This window comes from Ctenopharyngodon idella, chromosome 3 (genome assembly GCF_019924925.1).
Source record: "Ctenopharyngodon idella isolate HZGC_01 chromosome 3, HZGC01, whole genome shotgun sequence".
Lineage (NCBI taxonomy): Eukaryota > Metazoa > Chordata > Actinopteri > Cypriniformes > Xenocyprididae > Ctenopharyngodon > Ctenopharyngodon idella.
The window spans coordinates 34,509,621-34,532,726 of NC_067222.1; the positions used below are offsets into that span (position 1 = coordinate 34,509,621).

The 23,106-nt window shown below is 35.6% G+C and overlaps 1 protein-coding gene across 2 annotated transcripts; it reads right to left on the reverse strand.

Annotated features, from left to right (window-relative positions):
* Positions 1–1,336: 1,336 nt before the first annotated feature.
* Positions 1,337–22,288, reverse strand: si:ch211-198m17.1 (mucin-2). Of its 2 annotated transcripts, none has more exons than XM_051888320.1 (12): positions 22,020–22,288; positions 8,436–11,462; positions 8,215–8,316; positions 7,944–8,050; positions 7,425–7,483; positions 7,179–7,333; positions 6,233–6,367; positions 5,847–5,889; positions 5,594–5,631; positions 5,347–5,443; positions 5,028–5,217; positions 1,337–2,425 (listed from the first exon to the last, which is right to left on the reverse strand). In XM_051888320.1, the coding sequence occupies exons 1-12, from the start codon at positions 22,066–22,068 to the stop codon at positions 2,303–2,305; spliced, it is 4,125 nt and encodes a 1,374-aa protein (XP_051744280.1). In that variant the 5' UTR covers positions 22,069–22,288; the 3' UTR covers positions 1,337–2,302. The 2 variants fall into 2 exon arrangements, with proteins under 2 accessions (XP_051744280.1, XP_051744281.1); XM_051888321.1 differs by having other exon boundaries at positions 11,013–11,462; positions 22,020–22,268.
* Positions 22,289–23,106: the final 818 nt, after the last annotated feature.

A 23,106-nucleotide genomic window follows, 5' to 3' on the forward strand; every position in this document is an offset into this window, starting at 1 on the left:
AATCTGTTCATCATAACAAGTGATCAAGTCTCTTCAGAAAATTTGGACTAAACCCCTCGATTCATATGGATTAGTTTTCCGATCTCTTTTTGAAGTTTTTGAAGCGTCAAAGTGGAAGTTACAAAAGCAGGATATGGAAGGAAATCTGACAGCATTCTGTCATCAAAAATATCTTAATTTGTGTTCTGAAGATGAACGAAAGTCTTACGGGTTTGGAACGGCGTAAGGGTGAGTAATTAATGAGTTTTCATTTTGGGGTGAACTAACCCTTTAAACTACCTCATGTCTCATAGCACATAACATTACAAGAATAATGAACATAAACAACTTAAAGAGCTCTGACCTGTACCATCTGACTGCTGCAGATTCATTTCGACATTGATAGTGTTGCAATTGAAACGCATAAATTTGAATCGCGAACCGCTCTTAGTGTAACATCACGGGATTCCATCTCTTCCAAATTACAGTAGTTACGGCGTGAACGCAGCAAATAATCTCATTGTTTTGCTTCAGGAGGAATTGTAAAAGGTGGCTGCTGTTTTGGTTGCAGTGCTCGTGACTGACATCTGTCTAACACTAGCATGAACATAGCATGAAATGCGCTGATGACGTGTGATGTCGGTGAGCAGGGTGTGAAAGGGTATGAAAATACATATGTTGACAGGCCATCGAATCATTGCTTTCGGACTGAATGCAATGATTGGATGAACATTTCATGGTCCTACGCCTTCCACAGACTATATATATATATATATATATATATATATATATATATATATATATATATAAATAATATACTAAATTAGACCACTTATGTAAGAATGTACTTTTATAATGATTGTTATCTCATAAACCAGATGCCATGATTATACTGTGCACTAATAAACTAATATGGTAACACTTTACAATAAGGTTCATTAGTTAACATTAACATGAACTGATAATGAACTGCACTTATTCAGCATTTATTAATCTTTGTTAATGTTAATTTCATCATTTACTAACACATTATTAAAATCTTGTTAACATTAATTAATGCACTGTAAACTAACATGAACAAATAATGAACAACTGTATTTTCATTAACTGATGTTAACGAAGATTAGTAAATACAGTAACAAATGTACTGCTCATGGTTAGTTCATGTTAGTTAATACATTAACTAATGTTTAACTAATGAATCTTATTGTAAAGTGTTACCACTAATATTAAATGTCTTTAACACTTGTTTTCCAATACTGGAAAACAAAATCACTAAAAAAGGAAAGAAATAGGCTACATGTCTAAATGTGCATATGCATATGTGGCGGCATATACAAGGACAGCTGGACAAATATTAGATAACTACATCTTTATATTAATTTATTTCCTTTTAATATACAGAACAAGATGAATCACTTTGTCCCAAGAGCATTTTTTTTTTTACAAAAGCTTTATGTACAGATAGAAAATATCCCAGTGACACATAAATAAGTATATATATATGAAGCAAACAGATGGTTGAATAAACAACGTCATGTTCTGATTTAAATAAATATGATTATTGGCACGACTACAGAGGAGACATGGTTAACAACTCCTCTTCAATGCATAAGTCTCCTATTCAAAAGACAACATCAGAGTCAGGCACAGAGATCAATTTCTGGTGGCATGCATTGTCCTGGCATAAAATAAATTAATGCTTTCATATAGCATCATATAACTTACAACACAAACACAACATAGACACATGACATGCTCTCTTACTGTATCAGAATATAGATTAGATGCAATCAGAACTACTGGATTACATTGTATATTCCGCCATTTATTGCTTCCACAGATAAGAAAAATTAAATATAATGTGGTTCAAAATTATATCCTTTATAATAAAGTATTTTGAGTTGAAAACCACAGTAACATACATGACCTCTGACAGACAACAAAACATTGAATATGATATAAATTGTGCAGATAAAACATGGTAAGAAATGACAAGAAATACAGATGAGTGGTTGTTCAATGTTCATCTCTCATTAACATACATAAGACACATCAATCACGCTTGTGGTAAAAGAAACCCAATCATCAATGCACTTATAGGAAGTGAGCATTTTATCCTGGGTGAGAGGGATTTAGGATAAAAACGGTAAAATATTAAAAACAATGTATCTCTCAAATGATGTTTGTGTGCATACTTTGCGTCTGTGATCAGCTGTATGGTTTTGACAGCATTAACTTTCCTGAAACAGTTTGATCCAAGGCCTTTTTTATAATTCATATTGTTATTGCACTCATTTTTTGTCCTTTTCTGCTTCTTTCCTCATCTCTTCCCATCTCCTTGTATGAAGTAGGGGTTTTCATGACCCACCAGATAAGAGTATCGTGTGGGGTTTGGGTCCTTAAAGGTCCTCATGCCATCTGTTCTGAGGTCATACGAGCCCGTCTGCCCAAGAAATGAGTTCATATTAGCCACATAGAGGTAAACACAGCCCACAACCCTTCACTCTCTCAGCCCATCTCCTCTTATAATAATACCAGCATGCAGGAAAATTACAATTATCTGCTTAAAAATACATGCAAAGCTTATGATGGCATGCAAACAGTTGAAAACAGAGATCAAAGTCAAGATCTCATCCAGGACGTCAATTCAGCAAAGTGGCGGTATAGCAGTGATGTCATTCACAAAGAGAAAAGAAGAAATAAAGAAAAGTAAAGGAATATTCCTTCCAGGTTAAATACAGCTTAAATCTTAGATAATGTTGGTGCTGCATTCATTATTCTGGTTTTGCTAGTGATGCAGAATTACACACTTAACATTAAGTTGTATTTAATCCAGAATATTCCTTTACTTGGACTTGGACAATAAAGTCTCTTTAAGGCACGTCAGTTCACTTGGTGGCCATATTAGTAACACAGCTACTTTCAGCTATACAAGCCGTGAAAAAATACAATTTATGTAAATGTATGTTAAAATTACATTTCAATAACATACACTACTGTTTAAAAAGTTTGGGCTCTGTATTTAAAAAAAAAAAATGTCTTTTTATGCTCACCAAGGCTGCATTTATTGCAATAAAAACAGTAATATGGTACAATATTATTACAATAAAATAAAATAACTGTATTTCTATTTTAAAATGACATTAAAAAATTTTTTACTAACCCCAAACTTTTAAAAGGTAGTGTATTTTAAATCAGTAATATAATCTGACAGCAATCTTATCATATTTTGTGCTTTAAGCTCAAATCACATATACAAATATTGCATTTTTCAGGCTGGTCCAGCTAATGTTGAATGTAGAGTAAACAAACACGTGATTGGCTGTTTTAACTTCCATTCCTACTGCCGTCAAATTAAGCATTTCAATAACACGACTGCCATTTTAACTTTAAGGCAGAACTACAGGAGGTATGTTCCTGTTGTGCATTCATATTTGTGCAAGTGGACCGTCTTTGCCTTTTACAGTCCCTGACGACGTACCATTACACACTTTAACAGCCCAATTTTTTTTTTTTCCATCGCTGAGTCGGTGACTTACCTTTCCTCTAATCTTCTACAGTCATAGTGTTTGGAGTGAGGCAGAATCAAGCCCATGTACGGGACACCACATACACAGCACAGTGACCACAAATACGTGCACAAACACACACACAAAGAGGTTTGTTTATGAGCTTACCGGTCATAAAACTTGTACACGTACCATGATAATATTATGATTTCAAAAATTATAAAATACACTGAGGGATAGCCCGGTTTCCTAAGAAATGTTAGTTTTCCTTTGCTTCACACTAACTGCAAAGGCACTAATGTAAAAGAGCCTCTTTATGTGTGGCCTTGTTAGGACTGCATCTGCTCATAATGGACTTCAGTCATTCAGTCAAGTAATACTTGGGTGAAAATTAGGATAATGGGTTAATTAATAGTGTTAGTGGAGTTCAGCTTGGCAGGCAGAGTATTAGAAATGGACTTGGGTCTGATTGAACAATATATTTAGTATTGGTTAGTGGTGTGGTGTGTCTACCATGCAGCTGATGACACTTATTAGTGTTAGTATAAGATTACATGCAGCAGGGTTAATGGAAGAATTGGAGGGAACTCTTAACTTCCAGTGGGTTAATTTCTACAATTATTAAAAAGAGCTACAGTAATATGCAATATAAAAAATGAATATAATATATAAATAAAAAATAATATATAAATTACACACTTTCGTAAACATTTGGGGTCAGTAAGAAATTTTTATATTTTGTGAAAGAAGTCTCCTTGTGCTCACCAAGGCTACATTTATTTGATCAAAAATGCAGTAAAAACAGTAATATTGTTATTACAATTTAAAATAACTGTTTTCTTTTTGAAATAGTGCTGTCAAAAGATTAATCGCAATTAATCGCATCCAAAATAAAAGTTTGTGTTTACATAATATATGTGTGTATATTGTGTATATTTATTATGTATATATAGATACACACAAATACATACATGTATATATATATATATATATATATATATATATACATATATACAGAGTGTATATATATATATATATATATATACATATATACAGAGTGTATATATATATATATATATATATATATATATACACACACACACACATATATGCACATATATACAGTGTGTGTGTGTGTGTATGTATATATATATATATATATATACACACACATATATGCACATATATACAGTGTGTATATATATATACATATATATATATATATATATATCACATTATTATTAATCTGCGATGAAACCGTTGAAAACGGTTGTGCTGCTTAATATTTATGTGGAAACCTGACCCCAAACATTTGAACCGTAGTGTATATGTATAAAAAATAATAATACAAAAATTCAATTGTTTACTAGATTTTATTTTACAATGATTTATTATTTTATTTAAAAAGTCCACACAAGCTTGTCTTTGAATCAAAACCCACTGTAAGTTAAAGATCAGTGTAACTGCTCTGTGAACCAGTGTGTTTAATAGGTTTTCAACTTATTTGTGAAGTTTTGACTGGAAGGAGGTACTCACCATTCCATTACTGTGGCCTTTTTTGCCTGGCCCTTCAACCATCTCCAGATTGTTGCCAAAGACATCATTACTGGAAGTAGATGTGAGAGTGACACGAGGAATATGGCTGATGTCCTGAGAGGGCCATGTGCCCCGGAATTCCTCAGCAGGATACGGGCTGTTGAAATGATTGTCATTTGACTTCCTTCTGCTGCAAAATAAGTAATACACACACAAATTGTCAGCAAGTGGGGAATGTACAGTACATCCATACCCAAGCATAAAAGACACAGAAGAGAGATTAAAATGCATGCCAACCTGACCTCTCATAAACACTCACCTACGAGTCACACAGATATAGATGAGAACTGCCAGAATCACAATGAGCAGAAGTCCCCCTAACACACACGCCACCACCACTAGAGCCAACAAAGAGGCTACGCAGAGAGACAAACTCATTAGACACAAATATACACACGAAATCTATAATTTAGCAAAATATAAAATAAACAAGCAGATCCATGTAATGAATGGTGTAAATTAAAAAGACAAAAAACAAGAAAAATTGTAACAATATTATATCTTACAGTCATCACAGTTGAAACCAGAATAGCCAAATGAACATCTGTTAAAAAAAAAAGAGAAAATAAATGTTGAAACCCAACCACAGACATGTGACTGTTGCAATATTGCCATGACACAAGGGGGCAGCAGTTTCTATTACAAATACACTGACCATGTGGTCAACCATTGAATAGAAACTGTCAGTTGTTTAGGAGATGATTGCATTACGGTATGAGAGTGTGTGTATTAAGAACAAAGAAATGAAATGGTACTCACTGAACACAGTTATTTCCCTGTGCTTTGTAGCCACTTGGGCAAACTGAAAAGAAGAGAAAGTAAACAGTTGGTTTTGATTATGAAAATTACATTACAATAAGACTATTCTTCTTACAGTAGGATTTTATTTTATATTATGTAGTAATTCTCCCCAAAAAAAGTAGCTTTTTTTTTTTTTATTGCTTTATTTTTGGTGAGTATACAGTACATTCTGAACCCTGATCTCACCAGACCAGTATTAAATTTGTCTGTTACCATAGATAAATCCACATCAAACTCAAAGTAAAGGTGTGTGCTTGTGTGTCACCGATGATTATGATATGCACACACAAACACATAGGACAGGGGGGGTGACACACAGGCACACATTAAAGACACAAACTCACCTCTACAGCTTCTGGTCTGGTAAGGGCTGGGTACATGGCCAGGTTTGCAGGTACAAACAGCGATCCCATCTTTGGTCTCACACACTGTAGTGTCAACATCACAAGGAGCAGGATCTCCCTTGCACAGATCGCTTACTAACAAGAGAGACAGTGAGAGAGAAAGAGAGTATAGTAGTGAGTAGTTGTTTAGAGAGATGTATAAAAGAAAGTGTGTATCTAAGTTCCTTTAAGTCTTTCAGCATTTTTGCCTTCACTGGTTAATTTTAAATGGTCCTGCAATGCAACAAATGGATTTTTAAAGTATAAATATTTCACAGTCTTATGTATTTTCATGTAGTTTCATTTATCATGAATACTGTAATACATACATAATAAGCTACATGCATAATAATTATAAAATAATGAGCATAATGATTAAATATTGAATATTTTTTTGCAATAATTAATTAGTTTTAAATGGTAGCATGTGTGGCGTAGTGGTCATGTCAGCTTCTCAAAAGTATTTCATGTGAATTACCCCAGTATATTTTACGGACATAGAAAGACAATCTTTTATGTAATCTAAAAAAATAACATAATTACAAAGCATGACCACAACAAGGGCTAAACAGTTCTAAACACTCCACGTTTGGGCACTGCACTGTATTGTATTCCTATTTGAGGAACAATCTGCCATTTAAACAACTGCAAAGAGAAGCTGTTTTATCATTCTTTGTTGAAATTATCACAAAAAAAAAATACTATTGATATTAATACTGTGAAGGCGAATTTGTTGCCTAAACATGAATTAATGTGTTTAGAATTAATGTAGATGTAAAGAATGTTTTTAAAAAAAAAAAAAAAAAATGATTTAATATAATATAATTTATTACAGAAATTAAAACACTGTTGTTTCACTCTGTTCATACAGCAAAACCTAAGTGCTGAATCTTTTCAAGATACACACCAGTATATTGAGCACCAGCAAGAATGCCACATTCTGCCGTTCCACAGTTTGTTGCATTTTTTATAGCAGTATCCATGGCCGATGCAACCGATTCCTGGGTGGCTGGAGAATAAGCCTGAAAATAACTGTTTACTGAAGCCACTATACTGCCAGGCCTGGAAACATTTACACAGAGATTAGTAATTGTTAAATATAATACAAATGTGTAAGAGCTGTGGTTAAAAACTGTTTGTAAGGGCCACTTACGTCAACCTAAGGACTGTGCTGTTAATGTAGTTTGGCTGGTTAAGCAGAGCACGATTTACCTATGGTGAAAGGAAAGAATGAGTAATGATTTAGACTCACTGAGACTGAAAGATATTAATCCAGGATATTTACTTTGGCAGTCCCAAGTTCAATAAAGCTTTATTGGCATGACTATTAAACTATAACAGTCTGTACTGCCAAAGCAATATATAGCAATATTCCAACTTATATAAATAACATAGCTTAAAATATGATATATTCTATAAGATGTAAATATAATTCTATATGATATCAAAGTACACTACATTTATGATCAAATTATATATCTCTGCAAAATAAATAAGTTAATACAAATTTGGATAAAGTTATTAGATAAATAATTTTATTCCATGCCTTCTTATTTAATACTTATACAGCCAGACTTCATAAACTCAACAGTTTCAGTGTGTAGAAATACATCTTTGCAAATAATAACTGAAATGTTAAAACACCAGATTGTAATGTAAGTTTGTGACATACCGCAATTAGGATTTCATTAGCTGCATTCCGAAATTCAGGTGATTGGGGATTATTCATAGCATCTACAAATGTGCGGTTCACCCTTAGTGAACTAGGAAAGGTTTTAGCTGGGAATAAGAGAGAGTGGGGGTGTTAAATGCCTTGCACTGTCTATCTTGTGGTTTTCACTACAAAGACTGTTCTTAATAATCACTATAATGACATAAGTCTTATTATACAAATTAAAAGAAAGAAGTGATTGACAGAGTCTTGGTATCAGACAGATACTTACTTTCCACACAGGTATTATTTGAAGGAATAGTTCCTGTCAGACACTGACAGATGGAGTTGACGCAGACACTGAGTGGTGGGCAGGGCACTGAAGGACAGGTAGCTAAAAGAACAAAGGGAGTGGGATAAAGGGAGAATGGCAGAAAGTATTAGGCATTTGTGAAGATTTACGATGCATGAACATTACACTGCAATTCACACAACACATTCATTCAAACACACCTGGTGTGGTTGTGGGGTTAGTTGGGTTAGTAGTAGGTACGATGGGTCCATTCGTTGAGTTGGTAAGGGGTGGTGTGGTAGCATTTCCTGTTGTAGATTGAGGTGGTGTGGTAGCATTCCCTGTTGTAGTGTTTCCTGATGTAGTTATGGGTGGTGTGGTAATGTTTTCTGTTGCATTGTTCCCTGGTGTAGTCATGGGTGGTGTGGTAGCATTTACTGTTGCATTATTCCCTGGTGTAGTTGTGGCTGGTGTGGTAATGTTTTCTGTTGCATTGCTCCCTGGTGTAGTCATAGGTGGTGTGGTAGCATTTACCGGTGTAGTCATTGGTGGTGTGGTAGCATTTACTGTTGCATTAATCCCTGGTGTAGTTGTAGGTGGTGTAGTAGCATTTACTGGTGTAGTTATGGCTGGTGTGGTAATGTTTTCTGTTGCATTGCTCCCTGGTGTAGTCATGAGTGGTGTGGTAGCATTTACCGGTGTAGTCATTGGTGGTGTGGTAGCATTTGCTGTTGCATTATTCCCTGGTGTAGTTATGGCTGGTGTGGTAATGTTTTCTGTTACATTGCTCCCTGGTGTAGTCATGAGTGGTGTGGTAGCATTTACCGGTGTAGTCATTGGTGGTGTGGTAGCATTTGCTGTTGCATTATTCCCTGGTGTAGTTATGGCTGGTGTGGTAATGTTTTCTGTTACATTGCTCCCTGGTGTAGTCATGGGTGGTGTGGTAGCATTTACCGGTGTAGTCATGGGTGGTGTGGTAGCATTTACTGGTGTAGTTATGGCTGGTGTGGTAGCATTTACTGTTGCATTATTCCCTGGTGTAGTTATGGCTGGTGTGGTAATGTTTTCTGTTGCATTGTTCCCTGGTGTAGTCATGCGTGGTGTGGTAGCATTTACTGGTGTAGTCATGGGTGGTGTGGTAGCATTTACTGTTGCATTATTCCCTGGTGTAGCTATGGCTGGTGTGGTAATGTTTTCTGTTGCATTGCTCCCTGGTGTAGTCATGGGTGGTGTGGTAGCATTTACCGGTGTAGTCATGGGTGGTGTGGTAGCATTTACTGGTGTAGTTATGGCTGGTGTGGTAATGTTTTCTGTTGCATTGTTCCCTGGTGTAGTCATGGGTGGTGTGGTAGCATTTACTGTTGCATTATTCCCTGGTGTAGTTGTGGCTGGTGTGGTAATGTTTTCTGTTGCATTGTTCCCTGGTGTAGTTATGGCTGGTGTGGTAATGTTTTCTGTTGCATTGCTCCCTGGTGTAGTCATGGGTGGTGTGGTAGCATTTACTGTTGCATTATTCCCTGGTGTAGCTATGGCTGGTGTGGTAATGTTTTCTGTTGCATTGCTCCCTGGTGTAGTCATGGGTGGTGTGGTAGCATTTACCGGTGTAGTCATGGGTGGTGTGGTAGCATTTACTGGTGTAGTTATGGCTGGTGTGGTAATGTTTTCTGTTGCATTGTTCCCTGGTGTAGTCATGCGTGGTGTGGTAGCATTTACTGGTGTAGTCATGGGTGGTGTGGTAGCATTTACTGTTGCATTATTCCCTGGTGTAGTTATGGCTGGTGTGGTAATGTTTTCTGTTGCATTGCTCCCTGGTGTAGTCATGGGTGGTGTGGTAGCATTTACTGGTGTAGTTATGGCTGGTGTGGTAATGTTTTCTGTTGCATTGTTCCCTGGTGTAGTCATGGGTGGTGTGGTAGCATTTACTGTTGCATTATTCCCTGGTGTAGTAGCATTTACCGGTGTAGTCATTGGTGGTGTGGTAGCATTTACCGGTGTAGTCATGGGTGGTGTGGTAGCATTTACTGTTGCATTATTCCCTGGTGTAGTTATGGCTGGTGTGGAAATGTTTTCTGTTGCATTGCTCCCTGGTGTAGTCATGGGTGGTGTGGTAGCATTTACTGGTGTAGTTATGGCTGGTGTGGTAATGTTTTCTGTTGCATTGTTCCCTGGTGTAGTCATGCGTGGTGTGGTAGCATTTACTGGTGTAGTCATGGGTGGTGTGGTAGCATTTACTGTTGCATTATTCCCTGGTGTAGTAGCATTTACCGGTGTAGTCATTGGTGGTGTGGTAGCATTTACCGGTGTAGTCATGGGTGGTGTGGTAGCATTTACTGTTGCATTATTCCCTGGTGTAGTTATGGCTGGTGTGGTAATGTTTTCTGTTGCATTGTTCCCTGGTGTAGTCATGGGTGGTGTGGTAGCATTTACTGGTGTAGTTATGGCTGGTGTGGTAATGTTTTCTGTTGCATTGTTCCCTGGTGTAGTCATGGGTGGTGTGGTAGCATTTATTGGTGTAGTCATGGGTGGTGTGGTAGCATTTACCGGTGTAGTCATTGGTGGTGTGGTAGCATTTACTGTTGCATTATTCTCTGGTGTAGTTGTGGCTGGTGTAGTAGCATCTACTGGTGTAGTTATGGCTGGTGTGGTAATGTTTTCTGTTGCATTGTTCCCTGGTGTAGTCATGGCTGGTGTGATAATGTTTTCTGTTGCATTGTTCCCTGGTGTAGTTGTGGGTGGTGTGGTAACGTTTACTTGTGTAGTGGTGTGTGCTGTGGTAGCGTTTGCTGTTGTAGCATTACCTGATGTAGTTTGTGCTGTAATTGTGACATTGCTTGGTGTTGTAATTGGTGAAGCTGTGCTGTTGCCTGGTGTGCTAATGGGAGGAGTAGTGTCATTCCCTCTTGTAGTTTGGGGTAGGGTTGTGCTGTTGGCTGGATCAGGTAAAGGAGTAGTTGTGGTGTTGCCTGATGCAGTTACAGGATGGCTTGTAGCATTCCCCGTTGTAGGTACAAGTGGACTTGTGGTGATGGCTGCTGTAGTTACAAGTGCAGGTGAAGTTGTGGTATATCCTGATGTACTCACTGATGAACTTGTAGCATTTTCTGGTGCAGATGTGGATGAGTTTGTCACGTTGCCTTGAGTAGATAAAGGTGGAGATGTGACATTGCCACCATGCGTTGACAACAGTGGAGTTGTGGCATTGTTTGGGAATGTTGTCGTCGTATTCCCAGATGGAATGCTCGTTACTGCTGTTGTTGGCCAAAAACATAATCAAAAAAAAATTATTGCATAAAGTTTTAGAAATCTAATCTCAACTCGAATCACATTGTGACCCAAGAAACGTTTTCCCTGCAAATATTTCGGCAGTTATTATCTGTCTCATATTTCTGAACCAGTCATTTGTGACTTCATCTTTTTTCCTTTTTTTTTTTTTCCTTTTTTTTGTTTTTTGAGTCATTGAAATTAATGCTTATGCTAATTTTATGTTTATTGCCTATTTTAATATTAGAAAGATTCAGCTTTTAGGTGTTATTTCAGCTGTGTTGAAAAACATTAGTATAGAAACGTGTTTCCACCTCAGAGTAAAAGTAGGTAATTTCTTGTTGTTGTGACTCTTTAATCTGTCAGCATGGGTTTCATATGATGGGGTCACCTTATGCCTTGAATAAAATAAACTTATTTTATTCCTAAATTTACTGAATATAATTACATTGGATGTTAAAATACGTTCTCAGAACTCTGTACTGTTAAACGTATTATTGTATACATGATTAAAACTGTAAAGTATGCTGTATTTATAACTGTATTCACCCAACATAAAGGACATAATAGTGGTTTTGTAGTGTATTTTATAAGACTTTAGAGGATTGAAGTTAATCTGGAAATATTAACCCATGTATGAGGTAAAGATAAGTTATATAAAAATAAGCATAATACCTGTAATAAATGAACTAGCATAAATCAATCCATTACTCTGTGTTAAATGAACAACCCAACATGCTAGGTCAAAATAACTGACTGTCCATTTTTGACCCATCAATTGGTTGCAAAACAACTCAAATTGGGTTAGTTTCAACCCAAAATTTTTAGTGCGTATAGCATGCTATTAGAAAGAGATTTGGTATTACAGAAATAAGCATGTGAGAATAACCATTCATCGACAAATATCTGAATTAAGCTGTAGTTAAATAACAGTGACCTATTTTGTCAAGACAAAAGGTCTTTATACCAAATTCTTCAAATAAAGTGTGCTAATATTTATGTATGGCTATAACTAGTAGTTGCCCATCCTTACTTCATTAAACAAACAACAGACAGTAAAACCAGTATAAAACAATGATTTGGTTATTGAACAAGCAACAGCAGAAGTTGAACAATGCAGACGTATTCTGGCTAAGTTGTTTTCAGAAGTATATGCAAAGCTTGACCGACAAGGACTGCATGACTGAACTCTGAATGACTTGAATGAGAAAACGAAAGGAGAATATTTACAAAATTGTTTTTACCATTTAAAAGAAAGATCAATTGTATCACATGAAGAAATATTACTAGTGCTGCTTAGCTTCTGAAGCAACAGCATATTAGCAATGACATTTCTTGAGATAGTAGATGTGGTGTTACTGTTTTTATATACAGGCTATTAAAGCTGTGAAAACACACAAAATTGGTCAGATGGCATGATACATATATACAACAATCTTGGGACACAAATTTCAGTCTTCATTTGGTTTCCTGTCTCTTTCTTGTAATTCAGTCAGGCACACCCACAGCATTTCAGTAGTAAATGAGGTACTATTTACTGTCAAACACAAAAACTACACAAAGTATGCATTGCATCCTGGCAGTAATTTCATTAGTTTCCGAGAACAAACAGTCATATAGAGTGAATGTCTCCTGCAGCTATATGCCGCTTGTGTTAATACTTAGCAACCACATACAAAAGAACAATTGATTAATAAGGAAAGGTGAGAACTCCAGAACACACACACGTCATATTTCTATTATTGCTTTTATTGTTTGCTTTTAAGCTAGAAATCCAAATATAGACAAAGAAAGAAAAAAAGAACTACAAAAATTAAGAACTATCAGGCTATTTGCATAACTGCCCGTTTATTTATTAACTTTTCCACTCACCTACACGCTCACAGATAGATCACAGTTTACCCAGCAATAAAGTCACATTTATTTGTGCTTAGTGGAGAAGAAAATGTCAATAAAATGGACCAAAAATAGGCTATCATGATTTGTTTTTAAAGAACCATATGTCAACCTTGTAATTTATTTATGTAATTTATGTCTTGCGAATGTAAGCAGAATTCTCATTTATGAGCACAAGTCATGTGAAATCAATTAGATTGAAACAAAGTATTCTTACAAATGTTTATATATATATATATATATATATATATATATATATATATATATTCTTTGAATGTCTACCATGTTGGGTGAGCTTTGTAAAGTAAAATCGGGCTTAATGGATCCCTGCATCAGTGGGCCATGTCTCAAAGGATGCAGGTTTTTAGCTAACAAAGATAGATGTTGATAGACATTCACTATCACATAAGCAGTTCTAGAATCGGCATTTCCTGAGGATTTAAGGGGCTTCTTTAAAAGTAAAGATCCAGCAGACTCAGAGGCACTATGCTCAAATCAGAAACATCTGCTTGTCTTCGTAGTTTATCATTGTGAATGAAGTATATTTCAAGTACCGGATTCCACAAAGGTACATGCTATTTAAATAACTGTATTTAAGTATTATATATAAAAAAATCTATTATATTACATGACATAACTTTGCAGGAAAGTCATTTGTTTGACGATCATATATAAGCAAAGTGAAAATAAAAATAACACTACAGCTAAAAAAATTACTGTCTAATTCTGCATTATTTTATTAAACAATTTTAGCATTAATAATAAATCTTGTGTGTTTTCCCAAGGGCAGGGCATGGTTTAGGCTGATTAGCCTACTACTTGCTAATCCGTTCCAGACACAAAAGAGATGAGTGGGTTACGTAAGGTCCGGTTCTAGCTCAAAGCATCACCAGAAAACCAAGTCTGAATGAGGAATGAGGCTGTCTGGGTCAAAGAGCACATAAGACTTCACTTCTGACCAGAGCAGAGGTCAGGTCAGATTTGATCCTAGTGGAATTTACCAAGTTAATTGAACTTTCTACAAATATTTTTCCACAGATCTCTTATTTGAGAGTAGTAGGGGTCTGGACAGCAAAGGTTCATATTTTTAATGTGTTAAATAAAAAAATAAAAAGTATAAACAATTCTTGAAGCTTTGCAATACAAATATTTAATTCAATTTCTTTTTGGCTATTGGTCAAGGCCTAACACATTTGTATTTGTATATTTTTATATATATGTATATATTTATATAACTATATTTTATGCTACCTCTTGAGTAGTGGAGTCTTGAGCACATGTATCATGTTATTATACAAACCTTTTGTTTGTTTTTTAATGTGTTAATGTGCTTGTCAAGAATTGATGCCATTATCATATCATTTTACTGCAAAACAAATTTATCTGCGGGTATAAATAAAGTAACCTAACCTAACCTAACCTAACCTAACCTAACTGCCATCAGCAGAGAGGAAAGTAATACATTTTGAATAAAGATCACAAAGAAAGATCACTTTATCATTAACAATAGGACTGTCAATTCACATGTAGTGGTTAAAAAACATGTAGTGGTCAACAACAAAACAAATAAATCAACAAATAATTTAAAAATCAACCGAATTATTGACATATCACATTTGATTTGTTTTAGATTTTTAATAATACAATAGGTATTATTATGAACATGTATAATTATTAGGACAGTAAGGTCATTAGCTTTAGGGTCAATTAAAGTTAGTCATCAAATGAAAGACTGCTAGTCTGCTCAGAGCATTCACAGGATACGATTATTTGGGTCACCCTAGAATTCAACTACAGCATTCATTCAGGTCAAAGGAAGACAAGTTGCTTCTGTCCTGTTACCAGAGTAGCCAATGTCTCAACACCCTGTCCTCAAACCAAATGCCACTACTGCTATGTACAGTAGGACCTCTATTTCTGAACTAATGTGTGTGTGTGTGTGGCAGGTATAAAATGACCTTGGAGCTTGTCCACACAGAACCTTGGAGCTTGTCCACTCCCTTTTCACACAGAAACACCCACTTGATTTGTGAACTATGTGGCAATAAGCTTGTTTAAGATATAAAGCCAATATTACTTCTTTAGACCAAACATACACACTGAGGGGCAGACAGTATAAGAAAAACTAAACAAGATAGGTTATGTGTGTGTGTGTGTGTGTGTGTAAGAGAGAGAGAGAGAGAGAGAGAAAACATGCGGGTGATCTGAGATGCCCCAAAGCTTGAGTCTTCTGCTCGCCACTTCAAAGCAGCAAACTTGATGCCAGGCAGCAGGAAAACGTGAAAACTGTGAACTGCTTTCACCTCCACCTCCCACAGATAAACACACACTCACACCCACCCACACAATCATCTATCATCCTGGCTCTCTAAAACACACGTAACCTTCTCATTCTCGTAACCCAACACAAAAACCATGTCTGACTTTCTCTGACGCACACTGATTGCCCTTTCTCTGTTTAATCATCTCCTCCATTCACTCCAGGGCTCAATTAAAATCTTTTGTTAAGTAAGAAAAGGGGCTTCATCCGAGTCACTAGCCAAAGCTGAGTTTCGGTTTTTGGACAATAAGTAGTTAAATGTACTTTAATTAAAATTATATATCCTTGTATGTATTTGTAACGTTTGCAGTTTGAACCAAATATGCTTTTGTTCAGCAGTGTCAATAGTACTGTTTGAGCTACCACAGATCGGTAGTCAGTTAAAATATATTAATGTAATAATATATAATATATTTTATATTATATATATATATATATATATATATATATATATATATAATATATATATATATATATATCCTTAACTCAATTGGCTTGCAGTCACATCATTCTCTATAGGTCACTTCCTAATGTATCAGTAGCCAATCAGTTCGCTGCTCAACCTTCAAATACTTGGTCAGCATTTGCTGTAGCAGTCTGCAGCACAAACTCTGTGTGTGTGTGTGCATGCATTTTTGTGATTTATGAGGACACAAATTTGTATAATTACATGGGTATTACACTGGTATTACAAAGGTATTTCATGAGTTCTCATATTTAAAATAGCTTTAAAAACATACTTTTTGTTTTATTTTGTAAATGTAAAAATGCAGAATGTTTCCTGTGATGGGTAGGTTTAGGGGTAGGGGTAGTGTAGGGGGATAGAATATACAGTTTGTACAGTATAAAAACCATTACGCCTATGGAGAGTCCTCACTAAGATAGCAAAACAAACCTGTGTGTGTGTTGAACAACTGTGGAAAGAGAATTTACATTTGCACCCTTCCCTTTTTACAGCAAGGGTGTGAGAAGAACAGCACATCAGTCTGATCACAATGTTATCTGATGTTTTGCACACTTTTTACAACCAACGTTTCCCCCACCATTTCAGACACATTTTCAACTTTACACGTTTTATGGGCTGGGGGTGGCATATGTTGTTCCTTTTTTAAAGATAAAATAAAAATTCTGTCATCATTTACAGTACTTACAAACATTTCACCTTCAAACAGTTTTGGTTACCACCGACTTCAATTTTGTATGGATGAAAAAACACTGAAACATTTCTCAGAATATGTCCACAGAAGAAAGAAAGTCTTGGAACGACATGAGGGTGAGAAAAAGGGTGAACTATCGATTTAAGTTATCCTCTAGGCCAGGAGAAATGATTTTTTTTTTAATATACCAAGTTAGATTTAAGGTTGTCTGCTGTCAACTGAAATGTAAAGAAGGCATGTATGAGAGGGCCATAAAAACATGACTTCTCCAAAAATGTCATGTGGTGAGACAAATCCTCAAGGTCATAGCGACACGACACCCCACCTCAGGCATAAGCTGTGTCATTGTAATCAAACTAAGTTGAATCAATGGGCAATAATATTAACCTGCTAGTAAACAGTTTAAATGCATGCAATTTAATTTGTGAATGAATTTAAACATTTAATTTTTATCAAAATCGTATCAAAAGTGTCTGGCAAAAAAGTAAAATAATTGTTATGCATCTTTCAGTCATAGGCAGCTGTATATCTTGAGGCTTTTGTAAATATTTACGGTGACATGACCAAAATAATTTACCTTTCAAACTCACAGAAACTTGCGTGCGATCAGTGTTTAGCTACCGTTCCTAACTTACATTGTTATATACTCAGACAATGACAATGTTGTTCCTCTATCTTATCTTTCTTTTCTCTCTCTTATGGCACAGCCATGCTCTCCCATACTCACTCTGTTCCTCCTTCACACTACCTTATCTGTATTCATAATATAAGTAGCATTTGGAGATACATGACCTCTGTTAAGGATTCCTGCCTGCCTGGTGTGGTCTAGAACTAGTTTCATAGACTGAAACTTCTCAATGCCAGTACTAAAAAATGGCACCAGCCATCCTGACCATATTTAAAGTAGAATCACATCTGGTCTGTCAAGTTAATCAGAACAAAGCAATCAGGTCACAGATCTGAAGTCAGCTCAAAATCAATGTTAAGTCTGTAGTTTGGCTTAAAATAAGGGCCTAAACAATTTAAAGTCTCTTGTGCCCTGAAAGGGATTTCTTGAACTGCTAAAAACAAAGTAATATTTAACTGCAGACATATAGTTAATTAACACTAAAACTGATAAAAAACCATATTTATGAATTGAAGTAAAGATGAAATCAAATCAAATAAATGATAACTCAAATCCTGCCGCTTGTTGGGAAAAAAAGGCGTGATATGACTTTTCTAAGCCGCCTGACTTATGTACTTTTATTTTGGACCAGTAAGCAACCACATACAACACCCTAGGATTCACATTAAGCCTTATAAACCATTAAGCAACACCCTGGCAACCATTCACAACACCCACATACCATTTTATTTAGAATATGTAAAAAATCTGAGTAGTTTTGATTTACATATACCACTTGGGCTAAATACTTGTTTTAGTTAAAGTTCCCATTTTCTTTGTTCCTTAAAAGGTTAGTTCAGCCAAAAATGAAAATTCTGTCATTAATTACTCACCCTTGTGTTGTTCCACATCCATAAGACCTTTGTTCATCTTCAGAACACAAATTAGGATCTTTTTGATGAAGTCTGAGAGGTTTCTGTCCCTCCATAGAGATCAAACGCAACTATGTGACTCCAGTGCTAAAACTCAATTTTATGAAGCGACGTGAGTGCTTTTTTGTGAAAAAAAACAACAACAACATAATTTACTACTTTATTTACAAAATATTATCCAAAGCGTGTTCACGCAACAACGTCAGCTCTTATGTGAACACAAAACGCATGCGTTGTAAAGCTCTCGTAAATGCACATTGCAGATTAATATTGTACGTAAAGTGGTAAATCATTCTTTTTTTTTTTTTTTTTTGGGCGCAAACAAGCACTCGCTTGATATGTCGCTTGATAAAATTAAGGGTAAACCACTGGAGTCACATGGAGTACTTTAATGATGTTATTCATACCTTTCTGGACCTTGAAAGTGGTAGTTGCTTTGGATCTCTATGGAGGGACAGAAACCTCTCAGACTTCATCAAAAATATGAACGAAGGTCTTATGAATGTGGAACGACATGAGGGTGAGTAATTAATGACAGAATTTTCATTTTTGGGTGACCTAACCCTTTAACCACACATCCTCTTTTTGTGTAAAATTGGATGATTTTGCCATTTATAGACACAACATGCCATTATAACGCCATATACTCTCCCTTACTCTCTCTTACAAGGGTTTACAAAGATTTAAATGGCTCTTAGGTGACAGATGGTTCCCTGGAGAAGCACTTCTGAGCAAGTACAGACTAGACAAACTCACACTCAATCATATCCAATTAAAGCACAGTCAGTCTATGCTGTCCAATTAAAGTGGCAGATTTACAACTTCTAAACCTAAGAGAAGAGAAGAGAAGAGAAGAGAAGAGAAGAGAAGAGAAGAGAAGAGAAGAGAAGAGACCTGGATACAAAAAGAATTAATGTTATATCAATTTCTGAAAACTAGAATTATCAAAATATACTAAAATCTGTAATTAACTCCTTGCAGTTTTAGATGAAGCTTATGGTTAATTTACAAACCAGGCAGCATTAATAAACTATACTGGCTGTATTAGAGAGCTTCTTTATCCCTCAGATGGCCAGATTAGCGTTACAGCACTTTGCCTGGATTAGAACACACTCTGAAACAAAGGCCTTATTCCACAATCCTCCCAGCCCCATTTAATCAGACCTCAGAGGACCCAATAACATAATTTATAATGATTTTATATATATATATATATGCAAACCAAAACCCGTTTATTTACTATAGTTTAAATAAAATGGTAATAAAATATGACAAGATCTCAGAGTTAAACTGTGTCAGAAAAAAATAATCTTAATTATGTCAGATAACACTTGAAAAAACATGGTCTGTAATTATTAAGGATCTGAAATTGTCCGAGCCTTAGTACTCGTACTAAGGCTTGGACAATTTCAGATCCTTAATAATTAATAATAATTAGGTGATGTTTTTTTAAATGAGTTCATTTAAAAAAACATCACCTCAGAACTAACAACAATGCATGTTGTTTCTGTGGCAGCAGAATTTTATGATATTGCTTTAACAGTTCAATAAACAAGAAGTTAATATTTACACTTCAGACACAATATTGCTTTTCATGAACAAAAAAAAAGTCCCAAACAAAGCCACATCAGAACCTTAGCAGCACACTTTAGTGGTGTTTGCTTATGGAAATTAATGATTACGGAATGGTTATGGAATGGTTTCGCAAATGATTCAATGACTCATTCATACATACAGTCACTTGTTTCGTTCCTTAATGAATTAGCGTTTTTGAAGTAAATGATTAAATTAGTAAATGTTTCAAATGACAGTAATATGTGCAGTAAAATTATGTTAATAAATTCTGTGAATAATATATATTGGGCCATAACATCCTCAGCAGAACATCAGTAAACCTCCATCAGTAATATGATACGCATGATGATTATGGGTTACTGAAGAAATAAGGAAGATAAATATAAATATCTCTCTCCCCCTCACACATGACATCTTTCCATCTATCTGCCATCCTGCCATTCTCTCTTTTACTCGCTCTCTGTCTTTGACAGGTCCCCTGTAAGACACAGCTGGACTTGGTGCCAGACAGAAAGGCAGGACATACCCACAGGCTATTCTTCTATTACAGAACTTCACACACACAGTAGGACTTACTTTATTAGAAACACAAACAAGCCCTGAGGCAAAGGTACGCAACAGGTATACAGGTATCTATACGCAATTTATTATGTTTAACTAGGCCTCCAGACCAGTTTGCCATAATTGTAATTTCAAAACATGAAATTTGAGTCAAATTTATGAAATAAACTTATCAGTCTGTGATCAGTGAGTCACAATCAGCGCTGCAACACAAAAGCTCATATCCTGAATGAAACAAATGATATTTGATAGCCTACTTCTGCGGTATAGCTGCTAAACTAAAGGATGTGACGTAGCCAATCCCCCGAGTGCTCACTCACACCCAAGTGTGCGTGCGTGAATGAACACTGGAGAGTCTCAAAGTCATGTCTAACTGTGTGTGATACAGTGACTCACCACAGACTAACCCTCACACCACACAAAATGCCAAAATTAAACAGAAACGTACACTTGAAAATAAAATAAACTCATGATCTTTTTAATACTATGTGTCTTATGATAGAATTACAAAGAAACTTTTGTTCTATTCTCTATCATACAAAAATCCTGTAGTTTAGGCTACTTGATTTTTACTTTTACTATTAGGCAATAGTGGATAGTGAATAAAAGGGGAATGATCCAAGAATAAATCATAACTATTGCTTGTTTCAATAAATGTTACTACTTTGAAACCTACAATTTTAAAATGTGAATCAGTTACTTATTCAAAATGAGTCTCTGTTTCCCACTGACCACAACTGTGACCGATGACATATTTGCATGTGATCATGTTTTATGTGAGAAAGAGCAATCTTTAAAAAAAAAAATACATAGTAATAATAGAGTTTCAATACTCTATTTAATCTACTACATGTGGTAGTTGTGTTTGTATTACGGCATGTTTTACGGAGCTTTATCAGAGGAACAACGTGTGATATCATGTGACTTTAAATTAGCCATAAAAATGTCCACATGAATTCAAAACACTTTGTACTTTAATTTATAGCTGACAACTCTGTGTAAAATGTAAAATGATTCAGCAGCTAGTTTTTAGAGTCTTAAAAGTACGTAAGGGACGCAAACGGTGTCTGTAGGATTAAATGAGTTAGCTAAGGACAACGCTGAACGCCTATAAATGCTGTCTAGGTAGTCAGATCACTAATGTCGAGTAGCAACACTATTATTTAATCTTTTTTTCTTTTTCAAAACGTGATAGACTTTTTTTGTGCTCAAAATCTTCCACGGAATCATTCAAATGTGCCCCACGTTTTCGCCCAGCGAAAGTTTTGTCTTTTACAAACAGAGACCAACATTCGTATAAAACTAAATGGAAATTTTGGAGTTTGTCCAGCACTCGAGACTGTCCATGGTCCTTAAAACATATCCACGGAGCAAGTCAAATTAACACCAGTGTGTTAGTCCAAATGAAATAGCCATTACCTGTCTTTCTTTTCAAATAGACTACTTATTGTATAACTAAAGTAAACCCATCAGCACACAAAAACACACGCGCTTACCTGAAGTCGAGATTAATATTAATAGGAAGAGTCGATGCGTCAGTAACATAGTTCTCTATTTGATCGATGTTCATACAAATAATAATAAAAAATAAAAAAAAAACAGATAAAAGGCTAAAGCAAAAATATTAAAAACAAATTCCTTAGAAGAAGTCTTCCGTGTCAAGGGGTTTATGTCCGTTAACTCGGTGGCTTTCGGAGGTTTATTTCCGTTGGAGGACACAGATCAGCTACAGGTGGCTTCAAAGAGCCCAGCGAGTTAAATACGCCCGCAGGGGGAGGATACTTAGGCTACAACCTAGATTGCGAAACTGCACTCTTCAAATCAGTGTGGCATATTCCTTCCCCTACGGATAGATTCCGTAGCACATGGTTGAACCAACGTCATGGGTCTGTTGAGAAAATGTCATTTAACTAGGCGCCTTTATTAAAAATCAATGGTTAACTTTCTATTTTAAAATGTGTAGACTCGCAATTTGCCTCTTTATAGGTGCTGCTTTATTTGCATTCGTTTGGTACATTTGCATCAATATGCAGTTTATTTGCAATAACATGAGTGATGAGAGTGAGATCAGAAAATCCATTAGGACTCATGTAAAGACCTCTCAAAATTTAAATTATAATTTCCAAAGAGAATTAACTGTGAAATTAAGCTTATGACTGGTTTAGGGTCAGTATGAAAGGCTGCAGGAGGCCTGTGCCTGTAAAACAGTTTTGTTTTCTTTTTTATTCACGTTGGTACTATTTTCACCATTGAATTTTAACATTTTCCAAAAAAAATCACAACTAAAACATTGTTTCAAAACAAGATTATTGTAATATTTAATGAGAACATTTGGTTTAATCACTGAAACACAACAGTATAATCTTCTTTCAGTTTAGTAATTTTAACAATAGCAAACAATGCAGGACACATGTTTCAAATCCCCCTTGTTGCTAAAGTAATTACAGTAATGCAGGCTGTAGATGCTACATTTGAAAATACACTTGCATTACTTGTGTAATTGACACAAGTTAAAAGAGTCTGCTGCCAATACAGTACGATATGACTTATTTTATACTGTAGTTGACCTTTGCAGATGAGTTG

Bases quoted from the DNA above. Each gene is read 5' to 3' on its own strand.
- si:ch211-198m17.1 (XM_051888320.1), bottom strand. From the start codon at position 22,068: ATGTTACTGACGCATCGACTCTTCCTATTAATATTAATCTCGACTTCA. The intron at 6,368-7,178 runs GTGTGTATCTTG...CTCTCTTGTTAG, and splicing joins TGCTGGTGCTCAATATACTG to TAAGCGATCTGTGCAAGGGA. The intron at 5,890-6,232 runs GTGAGTTTGTGT...TCTTCTTTTCAG, and splicing joins CCAGACCAGAAGCTGTAGAG to TTTGCCCAAGTGGCTACAAA.